Raw genomic sequence first — 13,298 nt, 5'->3', positions numbered from 1 at the left:
TTTAAAAGATGAAACTTATTTCTGGAGACCATGGAGTTATTGAAGTGTTATACAGTGATTTGATCAGATCTGTCTGTCTCACTACTGTCAAGGGAATGAATTGGAGAATTGGCAGAGAGACGTGTTTCAGTAATTCAGGTGAGATGATGTTGGCTGAGGCTGTAGAGATGGAGAGAAGGAAGTAGCTTTTAAAAATAAAGTGTCTCATAACTTGTGAAATATTTAATATTTTAGTAGAATACTAGACTCTCTTGAATTAGTGAGTAGGAAACTCAGTAACAGAAGTTGCATTACTTTGGAGAAATTTTTTAAACTGCTATTTTTTTCTTTATGTTTACAAAACCAACTACAAGGCACTGTTGCCTTTCCTTTCCGAAGATCAGGTTTTGTCAGATTGCTCTGGGTTGATCATAACCTTAGGTTGGTTGTGTTTGTAGTCGCAGAATATGAAGTTGGAGCAATTAAACTCCCTTAACTTTCTGTTTAGAGCTCCCTCCCTAAGTTTTCAGTTGACTTATTTAGACCTGGTAATCTTGGGTAAACTCCAATACTTTGGCCACCTCATGCGAAGAGTTGACTCATTGAAAAAGACCCTGATGGTAGGAGGGATTGGGGGCAGGAGGAAAAGGGGACTACAGAGGATGAGATGGCTGGATGGCATCACTAACTCGATGAACATGAGTTTGAGTGAACTCTGGGGGTTGGTGGTAGACAGGGAGGCCTGGCGTGCTGTGATTCATGGGGTCGCAGAGTTGGACACGACTGAGCGACTGAACTGGACTGAACTGAATCTTGGGTAAATGTCCAAGTCTCTCCTCAAGGAATGCACATTAGTTCAAGCTCATTAAGCAGAACAGCATGGGATGCATACACGTGGCTTCCCTGCCCAAGCACAACTTCTTAAACCGTATTTATTAACATCCTTTCTCAGACAAAATTCTATCCTAAAAGAGAGACAACAGCCTATCAAGTAATAATTATATGTTAATCTGGTTATTTGGTTTACTCTCTAACTACTCCTTTGGAATGTTCTTTCTATGAGGGAAGGAACATTGCCTCTTTTTGTTCAAGGCTGCATCTCCCTGTATATTGATTGATATTCAGCATACATATATTATACTTGATAAGTATTTACTGAATGAATAAATGAATGAGGAATGAAGAAATAGTTGTCATAAATCAACTTCACTAAAATAGGTGTTTCTTTTCATTTCAATCTTATACATTTTTTTTTCATTTAAAGTCTGAAAGTCTGATATTGAAATGTTTGAAAGTAAAGTAATTATTTTTCATATTTGCAGGACTATCTCAAGCAGGTGCTGGACATTGATCTTCACGCCCAGATCCATTTTGGCAGGGTTTTTATGAAACCAGGGTATGAAAATAATCTTCTTATCTAATATATGGGTTGGTTTGGCTTGCTTTGACTAACAAAGTATTTAAATGCTTTCCTACTACATTTTTCTATTATGGATCATTTATTCTAATAAAGGAATGTTACAGTATTAGAGTTCTTTGAAAAAGTATATATCCTATCTGAAATGGGAATTAATCTTCTTTATTAAACACTGGATCTGGTTTAAAAAGAAGCAAAGCAACTTTCCAAACCTTTTCTCCTTTTAATTTCCATGTCTAGTTCCTTCCTTCTCTTTTTTGGCTCCTTCTCTCACTTAAAAACATTTCAGTATGAAAATTCTCAAACATACACAAAAGCAGAGAGTATAATGAAACCCACTATACCCCATAACCCAGCTTCAGTAACTATCAACATTTCTCCTTAATTGTTTTATCAATCCCTTCCTTTACCTTTTTGGGAGGACAGAGGGTTAGATTGTTTTAAAACAAATTCTAGACATAGCATTTTAGTATACATCTCAAATATTAATAATAACAGCAGAATTATCTTATATAATCACAATGGTATTATCTCACCTGAAAAAATAAATAAGAACACCTGAATATCATCTAATTCCCCGATCATATTTGAAAAGTCTCCCGAATGTCAAGGAAGAGTATGCCTTCTTATGTATGTTTTGTTTGAATTAGCATTTGAGTTAGGTCTACTCAATGTATTTGGTTGTTGACTCTCTATTAAACAAGAACATTTAATACCCACCCCCGCTCCCACATTTTTGGTATGCCATTAACTTGTTGCAAAAACTGAATCCTTTGTCCTTGTGAATAGATTTGGCTGATTGCCTCCTTGTGGTGGTGTTTGACTTGTTTCTCTCTCTCTCCAGTATATTCTGTCCACTAGAAGTTAGATCTAAAAGTTTGATTAGATTCAGATTCACTTTTTTTCTTTGCAAGAATACTTCATGAATAGTATTTCATAATGCTTACTACCTCCAATGAGGAAAGAAAAGTAAACACATACCTAGATCTTGCATATCTCCTAAAAATTAATAACTCCCTGAGGAATGGCTGGAGGTTTTGTGATCCATTATAAATCCTCAAAGAATGCAAACATTGGTATTGATAAAATATGTGTGGCCATGTCTTTAAGCAATAGCCTGTCTGTTCAGACCGCTGCTGCTCTCTAAGTCTGTGATACAAAAACATTATAAAAACAGTGTTGAAAGGCCTCAGTGTGTGGGTGAGCATTTCAGCACATTGCCGTGCTATCAGGGACAACAGTGATGATGCTTTAGTTCAGGGTTATACTCTGATGGGTGCTCATGTGGACCCTGAGAGTAGAGGTGGGACCTACCAGTTATTGCAAGTGAGCTGAAATAGCAGAAATAGCTGGGAAATGGCAGAAATTTCTAGAAAGAAGCCTTTTTTAAGCGTCAAGCCAGCCCTTCTGATCTCCCTGATTTATTGGGCACCTCATGTAGGTTCTAAGACAGAGATTGGGCTTTATGTTTAAATATCAAGATAATCCCTAAAGCCTTTCCACAATCTAATAGAATTCAGAATTCTTACTGTTGTATTTCTGTAGTTGCTCCAATATGGCTGCCACTGACAGGACCTTTTTACTATTGAAGCTGTTGGATTGGGATCATTCTTCCTAAGAATATTTTGTCTTAAGCAAATATCTTTATGCTATGATTACACAGAGACTTTTTAAAATTCCTGTCCCCGTAGGCAGTACTAATTTGATTCGAATACAGAGAACATCCCATGAGTATGTCAATGTACTTCTCACTAACTGCAAAAATTGAATTGATTATTTCTCTACAGTGAGAAAGAAGCTGACATTACTTGCCCTCACCTCTAGGGGAGAAATATTTGTGTAATATCTATTATTTAAATTAATCTTAGCACCTATGATATATAATAAGTACTCATTTTATTTTTAATCTGTTATTACCATTCACTTCAGCTATAGGAGTTCGTCAGTTCCTACTATTTATTCTCCTGCCTTAAAGTCTAAAAGCTGTTACATTCTGATCTCAAGAGGGAAAAGGAACAAGTGTTGAGTTTTAAGGAAATAGCTTTCCAGATCCTAAACAGAAACTTCATAGTCTAGCAATAAGACAGTCATGATAGCAGTGCACAATTACAAAATGTTTTATTATAATGGAATCTTTTTAAAACGAATATCTTTAGAGAAATCACAGTACCTGTCTGCAAGATTCAAAAGATGATTTAAATTAGCTTTAAATACATAGAGGGAAGGTGTCATGTGTTCCCTCCTCACTCTTAGTTTTTAGTTTGCTACAAAAAAAGTGGTTTAGAACTTTAAATGGGCTTCCTTTAATTGGCCAGAATTTTCTACTGTCTGAAGATAAGAATTTAAAGTAATTGCTACTTAATAGTAGAACAAGAAGAAATATAAAAAGCTGAAGAACAATTTAGCTTTGCTCTTCCCACATACAGTGCATTCAGAATGCAACTAACCTCTTTCATTTTAGACAAAGAGATACTGAAAAAGCATTTGGAATATTATCAACCAGATCTACCAATCATGGTTTTTATGGGTCATCTGCAGTGAACATAGCTGTTGTCAAAATGTACCTTGGAAATTATTTTCATCACACAGTAACAATAATCGCCAAATAACCTATCTATAAATAGATAAGACAGTCTAATCTGTTTTCTAAAATACATCAAAGAATCAGGAAGTAAGCAAAAAAGGCCTCAATAGCCAAAATAGATGTTATGAAACCAATATAGTAACACTTAACAGCATACCCTATGAGAGCCTTATCTAATTATGAACAATAATGTTAGAAAAACCTTGGTTCAAATCTTTGTTTCCCAATTTTGTATCTGAGTGATTTTGGCTAAATTGCTTAATCTCTGAGTCTCATTTTCGTCATCTGTAAAATGGAATAAGAATTGTCACCTCATAGGATTTTTGTAAGAATTAAATGAAATAATCGATATAATGCTTAGATGTTTCTTTAAAAGTGGTAGTTTCTATTATTATTATTATTCTAACAATATAACTATAACTACTCTCTGGTTCCCAAACCTGAAGCCAGCTTTAAAGGGTCGAGATGATGGCAGTCTCATATGAAGGGGACCCCAAAAAATAAAACACTAGGGGGAGAAAAAGCAGAAGCGAGAGCTGTAGAAACATTGTAGCCTGTGCTGCCGTGTTATGGTTTAACACTCTGGTGACCCAAGATCACTGTATCACAGCAGAGTAGGATTGGCTAAGAATGAGGGCTGCAATTCATCAAAAATGTTAATGTCCATCGTATTACTGCAAAAGCTTCTGCGTGAGTGATCCTTTTCTCATTCAGCCCATCAGTGAAAATAGTAAAAAGGAAAACAGGTTGGGTAGTTTTTTTAGTTACGTGGAAATTTCAGCATTCCCTAAGAATTTTGCATCATTCAAGTTTCATTTATATAATAAAAATTTTAGTTGCGATTCTGTGTGAGGGGTAGTCTATAGAAAAAAAAAATCACTCTTATTTACTGCCTTCCCCCTTCATGCCACTCACACCCCTCTCCATCACCCCCGTGATAAGGATTCCTGTCAGACCCTTAAGGAAATATAATTTGAGAATATTTTAAAATTATTATTGCTTTAAGGGCACTCAAAGCTGATGCACTGGAACAACCCAGAGGAATGGGATGGGGAGGGAGGTGGGAAGGGTTTCAGAACAGGGGGACACACGTACACCCATGGCTGATTCATATCAATGTATGGCAAAAACCACCACAATATTGTAAAGTAATTAGCCTCCAATTAAAATAAATTAATTTAAAAATAAATTTTAAAAATTATTATTGCTTTAATTTTGTTCTAGTCATGATATTTTGTTTTGATGTTTCAAAAAAATTCCCTTCATGGGGAAGCTTTAATATTTATTGCTAAGTATAGTCTTAAAGGGCTAAGAAATACTCATCTTCAGCAATAGGCGGTTATCTGACAGACATGTCTTACCAGATGGTTGTCTGATAAAAAGAATGATTGTTACTGGTCAGCAGGAAATAAACACATTAGAAATTGTTAAACTAAAGGTCTAGAGAAACTGGGGTTTGGGATACACTTCTTTGGCAGTGGCAAAAAGGAAACAAAGTAAGCTACAGAAAACCAGAAACAGAAGATGCTAAAAACAATTTAATTTTGCTTCACTGCAGGTTATAAAGGTTTAAAGGAGAGTCAACAGAAAAGTATTTTTAGAGAGTAAGTGATCTATGAAGGACCATATAACAAGAAAACTGCAGTATTTAATTTACTCATCAAATTGCTTAGCAGTCACTAACAAATATCCTCTATTTTTCTTCTAGCCTGCCAACGACATTTGCAACTTTAGATATTGATGGTGTAAGAAAAATAATCTTTGCACTACCAGGTAAGAATAACTTAAATACTTTCTTTTGCTTTTTCTGGAAAAATAACCAAAATCTTTTTGTGCCCCAGGTGACAAGTCCCCTATCAGAACACATGATTTGGAATCTGAAAGACCTGGGCTCAAGCCCCAGCTTTTCATACTGGATGACCTTGAACAAATCACATAATCTCTCTGAAGCTGTTTCTTCATCTATAAAATGGGGCAAATATATGCTTCATAGGGCTTGTGCAAAAGTCAAATTAGATAGTACCTTTCAAAGCATAATTCAGACCCTAAGATGATAAGTGTTACCTGTTACTACATCTTTCTGTGGCACTTAAAGGACACTGGTCAAAGTTAGCAATATAATCATCTCCCGCAACTAGAGTATTGTGCTCAAAGGGCCTTGAATCACCCCTGCAGATACTAGAACAGCAACAACAACGGAAATACAACATTGCATCTACTTGTTATTTTTTCAACTTCTAATATTATCCTCTGATCTGTAAGCAATGTTCCATTCTCTATTTTTTGGCATAGATTTCTTCAAAAAATAACCTACTTATTCCTTTCAGATGTACAAGTCTGGTGGCTTTGGGATGCTTATTTGCTTTTTTATAGTTAATAAATCTCAGAGATAGAAAAGGCAGGCAAGAAATTTTAGAACTTTAAAAACATCGTTAAAGCCCCTTATCTATAAGCATAAAAGAGGTTTGATTTCTCTCATATTAAGAGAGAGGGCATGTAAGTAGAGTTTTAGTTCTCAAAGTTTATCTGTGGTATAAAACTCCTTAAGGCCTTTAATATAGCCCTAGATACTCTGAACACCATTATGTAGAGAAAGGATAACCTCTTTCTAGCTTCATTTTGCTTAGAAGAGACTGTTTATGTTGTCTACAGAAGATATGACTTGACCTATGAAGTATGTTGTAGTGGGAGCCTGTTTTGCCATTACTAACAAAGTGTTGTTTATCTGCCAAAGAAGTTACAATTAAATAGCCTACTTTTCAAATTGTTCCTCTGAGATTTTCTGTGCTCAGCCTGAAGGTACCAAAAGAGGGCAGCAACAGTGCACATGTTCAGATTGTAAAACCAGCAAAGTGGTTCTTTTTACAAGGATTTGAAAACTCAGAACTGGATTTTGCAAGTCTTGTGTATCTACTTGTTCTTTTTTTTTACTTTTTAAACAGTGTGTTCACTGTAAAACATTAGAAAATACTTAAACAATAAGAAATGTTATCCATAATCTCCCTTACCCTAAATAACCACTATTTTCAGATTTTTGGTGTTGGTTCTTCTAGTCTCTTTTTTTTTTACATTGACCAATTCACTTTTTATAGAGTAATTTTATCAAGCAGTAGCATTACAGGAATACTGGAATCATTGTTGAGCTTTTTTTCTTTTTCCTTTTTTTTGCTTTCGCAGAAAAATTTCCATCTGTTTACATTTTGATTCAAGAGTAAAGCAATTAATTGTCACTAAGAGTCTGCTATCCTGTGGAATAACTCAGAAAAACAACAGTTTTTTCTACTGAAATAATTGTGGCACTCATCACTTTACAACTTTAAAAAAATCTCTTTTTAACTGTTTTTGTAGGTAGAAGAAAATTAAAGGTATGGTTTTAGCTAGTAATAGGCTAAACCAGCCATTGCCTTTTATTTTGGTGATGAAATTAGCATCACATAACCAGGCCAAGGGAATCTAAAAGCACAAGCCATTCCCTACCACCACTATACACACACACACACACAGTCACATATCACTGTATAAAAGTATCAGTAAAATTATAGCAAGTACAAACTGATTAGTAAGGGCTTCAATGGATGGCTCTCAGGAAAGCAAAAATAAATGGTGTTCAGCAGCTTCTGTGCATCAGAAGTCTGCATTTCACTGGTAGATCCAAGTGTTTACACACTGTGTGCCATTTGGTTGACTATAGCTCTATTCTGGCATCTTTTTGGATTCAAGGTGATTCAAAAGAGGAAGGCTAGGGATTAGTCACTTCATTCGCTTGGATACCTGAAGGTGTAGACATTCATGATTTTGGGGTGAATTTCTATGTGTGCACTATAAAGAGCTGCTTGCTTGACTTCCAGGGAACCCTGTGTCCGCCGTGGTCACCTGCAACCTCTTTGTTGTGCCTGCACTGAGAAAGATGCAAGGCATCTTGGATCCTCGGCCGACCATCATCAAAGCCAGGGTAATGTTTGCTAATGATCAGGAACCAAAACTGAAGCCTAATAACAAATAAGGATATGATTTTTTAACTGCCCAAAACAAACATCAAGAATTTTATATTGTTGTTCAGTCACTCAGTCGTGTCCTACTCTGTGCAACCCTCTGTAGCACACCAGGCTTCCCTGTCCTTCACCCTCTCCCAGAGCTTGCCAAACTCATGTCCATTGAGTCACTTTTGTGGGAAAATATGATTATATACCTCTCTTCATGATAGAAAACAAAGGGAAAGGAGTCCCCTTTATTCCCTTCCCACATTATTCCACGACTCCTAAAGGGAATAATTTTCTTCAGCTAGAAGTCCATTTAGGAATGGATATGTAATGACAAAATGGTCAATAGAGTACTAAACTAATACTAAACCCTATGGAAGGAGGGATAAAAATTCTCTTTTCCCTAGGTAAATTTACAGAGAATAGCAATTTATTTGATCACTTTTTCTGTGACCCCACTGATCAATTTTAAACAGTTCAGAAAAAGACAGTTAAATGACTAGAAAGAGAAAAAGAAGGAGAGGGTGACCATATTGTTTGGAAAAGGACTACTAAGGCTGGAGTTATACCTGCAGTAAAAGTCAGTCAGAAATTACAGTCCCCTTCTCACCACACTAACTTCAACTTGATTTACTACTAGTCAACTAACTATGTAATATAGTTTCTGTGTAACTAATGAACAATTTTCCTGGCAATTTAAACTAATACTAAGCCAGTGCTTTTCTTTCTTTTAAGATTTACTGAGGTATAATTTATATACACAAATTGCACATATTTAATGTAGACATTTTGAAAAATTTGGACAAACACAAACATCCATGATACCATCACCACAGTCAAGATACTAAACAACGTCCATCACCTCCAGAAATCCCCTTGTGTTCTTTGATTTGTTTCATGATAAGAGCATTTAATGTGAAAACTATCCTCTTAAAGTATCTTAATATGCACAGTACCACATAACTATAGGTAATATACTGTACAGCAGATGCCTTAGAGCTAATTCACCTTGCGTAACAGAAACTGTATATCCATTGAGCAGCAGTTTCCCATTTCTTCCATCCCTCAGCTCCTGACAATCACTGTTCTATCCTTTGCCTTTGTGAGTCTCACTGTTTTAGATACTTCCTGTAAGTGGAATCTGGCAGTACTTTTGTAACTAGCTTATTGCACTTGGTATGGTGTCCTCTAGGTATATCCATGTTGCCTCATGGGAAACAGTATGGAGTTTCCTCAAAAACTAAAAGTAAAATACCATATGATCCAGCAGTCTCACTTTTGGCTATTATGTCCAAAAGAGTTGAAATCAGGATCTCAAAGAGATATTTGCACCCAGCATTCATTGTAGCATTATCCTCCTCTATAGCACACATAAGGAAGCAACCCAGATTTCCAACAACAGATGAATAGATAAGGAAAATGACGTGTATGTGCACAATGGAACATTATTCAGCTTTTAAAAAGGTTAGTCATTGATCTTCACAAGATATAATTGAATGCCTGTTAAGTGAAAATATTATGGTCTGTAGTTTGATTTAAAACAGATATTGAAAATGATAGAACTATCTATGATTTATAGGAAGTGTAAGCCAGTTTTATTATTACTAGGAGATGAAAATTATAACTAGGTTATAGAAACTTTGGGAAAATGAAGTTGAAACTGATCTGTACCAGCATGCATAAGAATTTTAATGTTACATGATAAATTTCAGATGATTTGTGGGGCAAATGAGCTCAAGCCCCTCTCTTTTAGACTAATGAAATCAGTGCTTATAACTTCTCTAGTACTTTTAAGAATTAGTGTCAAGCTCCTTTAAAACCACTCTTTGGAAGCTTTGACAAGACTCAGAGTCCAGGCCCTCAATATCAGCCAGGGCCTAGAGCATGTCACCTGGGGCCTCCACTCAAATAGAATCCCCTTTGTCATCTGTTTTCTCACGAACTCTCTTCTCTAGTCTGTGCAGCAATTAGTCCAACCTCTCCCCCCGAGTCTCCTGGAGCTTTCACCTTCCCATATTATCACCAGCAAATGTTCCAAACACAGTCGGGTTTCGGCAGTTGTCTAAAAGTCTTCTTTTGTGCCTGACCTCTTATCATCAGTTGCTTTATTTCCATAATTCTTGATAATTTTAGTTTTGCTTCAGCCGCTCACAGGCCTGTTCTTTTCAATGCCATGAAGTGCTCCAACTCAAAACTCACCAACTCTGGTATACAGTTCAAGAACAATGACAAGTTGCCTACCAGTAGATATAAAAGAATTCAAACACCTCATCCTTTTTCCTCAGTCCAAAAGCCCCTTCTGGCTTTAACCCTTTTCTCATCCAGCCTAAATCCTATGGTGTATCACTTCAGATTTTTCTAACACCCTCAGTTGTTTTTTTTTTTTCTGCCTCTCCTTGCTTCTACTACAGTCACTCTAAGAATCCACAAAGTTGAATCAATTTTCCCTTTTTGTCCTTCACTTTTATTCCCAGGGCACTGAGTACAACTGGAGAAGAGTGTACATCTTTTCGAGTTATCACTTCCAATTTACAAATCTCAGAAGGGACTAAAATTCCCCTTGAAGAACCTTTTATATCTTGGGGATCAGCTTTTTCCATTCCTTACTCCAGCCTTCCAGATCTTCACCGTTCTCCTAACGTCCCCTCCACCGTCCGCATCCCCTGTGTTTTGTAGCCAAATAAACCTGATTTGAATAATGGCACCAACATTTGATGGTTTCTCTTCCTCTAATCTTGCCTGTTTTTAAATCCCTTTCCTGTCTAACTAATCATTGTCAGCACCTCCAATTAAAATTCTTCAATGCTTGCCATGACCCCAGGGTTAAATTCAGACACTCAAGTGAGCATAAGAGGCCCTCCATCCCAAGGCGTGTTTTCCCTCCAGTGTTATCTGCTTCCCATCCTGCATTCTGACTATACCAAGCTTTTTACTGTCTCCAGGATGAGCATGAGATCGCCTTCCTAGGAGGGTCTCTCCTAACCACCACCTTCTCTTTTCGCAGCTTAGAAAATTCCTTAATCATAAGACTCAGGCATCATCATGCCCTCTGCGAATCCTTTCCCAGTGTCCCTAAGAAGGCTGATTATTTACTTCTTTGTGCCCTTTATACCATATAAATGGCTCCATAACAACTTTATTATACTATATTTACGTTAATTACTTACTATGCTAGGTAATTCTTTGAGGTCACTTCTCTAAAAGATGGGAAGGACAAAATATTCTCCCCTTTTTTAACTAACAAATTTTGTTTTTTATAGCACATCCAGGTTTGCAGCAAAATTAAGCAGAACATTCAGAGTTCCTGTATTAATTCTCCTCCCCACCCCATACATACATACATACACACACACGCACAATCTCCCCAACTGTTGACGTCCCATACCACAGTGGTACATTTGTTATAATCAGTGAACCTACAGTGACACATTCACTATCCCCCAAAGTCCATAGTCTACATTAGGGTTCACTCTTGCTGTTGTGTATTCCATGGGTCTTGATAAATGTACAATTACATGTATTGACCCCTGGGTTGGGAAGATCCCCTGGAGGAGGGCATAACAACCCACTCCAGTATTCTTGCCTGGAAAATCCTATGGACAGAGGAGCCTGGCGGGCTACAGTCCATAGGGTCACAGAGTCGGACATGACTGAGCGACTTAGCACAATGACACACCATTGTAGTGTCGCACACTTTCACAACCCAAAAACCCTCTGCACTCTGCCTGTTCATTCCTCCCTCCCTACTAACCCTTGGTCTTTTTACTGTCTCCATAGTTTTGCCTTTTCCAGAATATCATATTGTTGGAATCATGCAGTATGTAACCTTTTCAAATAATCTACTTTCACTTAGTAATATGAATTTAAGTTCCCTTCATGACTTTTCATGGCTAGATAGCGCATTTGTTTTTAGCACAGAATAATATTCCTTTCTCTGGATATGCCACCATTTATCCACTCACCTACTGAAGGGCATCTTCATTGCTTCCAGTTTTGGCAATTATGAATAAAGCTGCTAAACATATTTGTGTGCAAGTTTTTGTATGAACATAAACTTTCAGTTCACTTGGGTAAATACCAAGGAATGTGATTGCTGGATTGTATGATAAGATATATTTAGTTTTGTAGGAAATGCCAAAATGTCTTCCAAAGTAGCTGTACCATTTTGCGTTCCTGCCCCAGTGATGAGTCCCTGTTCTTCCACATTCTCAACAGGATTTGGTGTGGCCAGTGTTTTGGATTTTTGGCCTTTCTTGTAGCTATCTAGTGGTATCTCATTGTTGTTTTAATTTGCAATTCCCTATATGATGTTGAACATTTTTTCATATGCTTACTTCTCATATGTGTATCTTCATTGATATGGTGCTCAGTTCTTTTGCCCAGTTTATAATTGGATTTTTCATGTCCTTAATGTTGAGTTTTAAGAATTTTCTGTATATTCTGGATAGCAGGTCTTTATCAGGCATGCTTTGTACAGGTATTTTCTCCCAGTCTGTGGCTTTTCATTTCATTCTATTGACCTTTCTGTTTTTCCTTTTCTAATTCTCTCCATTAGATATAGTTCTTCCACCAAAAGACATGTGTATATTTACTCATGGTACATCATTATTTTAAGCACTGATGCTCATAGTAAATAGGTGCTTTCTTAAGCTGCAGCTAACTGATGAAATATACCAGAACTATAATGTCAGTACGACTAAATATATTAGTGAATAAAGTATTCTGCATTTCAGTAAAATACCACAAAAACCTGATTAGCTTCATCTCTTGCTACAAAAGGAACAGCTTTTTATGAGGCTGTGAAAAAAAATTCATTCACTTCAAATTGATGCAGTTCTTATTTCTTAAATTAACATAAATATACTCCTTTAAAACAAACAATCCCATTTTGTAGATGAACAAACAGGTATGGGAAAGCAAAATAGCTTTCTAGTAGAGCACACCAGTTAACAGTAAGACTGGGAGTAGAACCTAGGTGCTGGTATCTTCACAGTCTAGTATTTGCTCCACTGCACTGCCATCCATGAGCCAGTCAGTGCCACTGCTGGGGAAAAACTTAAACATGTAGCAAATGACACAACCATGTGATAGTTCTTATGGTTTAGAACTGGAGAACACACACACCCATGGGGAGAGGTTGAAAGACAGAGATTTTTGTCCTCAGGTAAGCACAGAATAAATTAGGAACAAGGGCAAGTTACCCCCTCAGTAGATATGAAGTAGCGTATAAACAAGTAATATCACATGAAAGAGTTGAGTGTGATTTAATTAAGGAGAAACACCCTTGAATTGAATTTTAGTCTAGATTCCAGAGAGAAAGCCTAATTAGAATAATTGT

At 36.6% G+C, this 13,298-nt stretch overlaps 1 protein-coding gene across 4 annotated transcripts in view; it reads left to right on the top strand.

Annotated features, from left to right (window-relative positions):
* GPHN (gephyrin) overlaps positions 1-13,298 on the top strand; it is a 551,792-nt gene that overhangs the window by 534,659 nt on the left and 3,835 nt on the right. For all 4 annotated transcript variants that reach the window (XM_018054058.1, XM_018054057.1, XM_018054056.1 and 1 more), the window contains 3 exons: positions 1,302-1,375; positions 5,689-5,753; positions 7,829-7,932. In XM_018054058.1, the coding sequence (XP_017909547.1) occupies positions 1,302-1,375; positions 5,689-5,753; positions 7,829-7,932 (243 nt within the window). The remainder of the gene's footprint in view (positions 1-1,301; positions 1,376-5,688; positions 5,754-7,828; positions 7,933-13,298) is intronic.

Source organism: Capra hircus, chromosome 10 (genome assembly GCF_001704415.2).
Source record: "Capra hircus breed San Clemente chromosome 10, ASM170441v1, whole genome shotgun sequence".
Classification (NCBI taxonomy): Eukaryota; Metazoa; Chordata; class Mammalia; order Artiodactyla; family Bovidae; genus Capra; species Capra hircus.
Note: the sequence above shows the minus strand (reverse complement) of the source record. Positions and strands in the feature narration are given on the sequence as shown.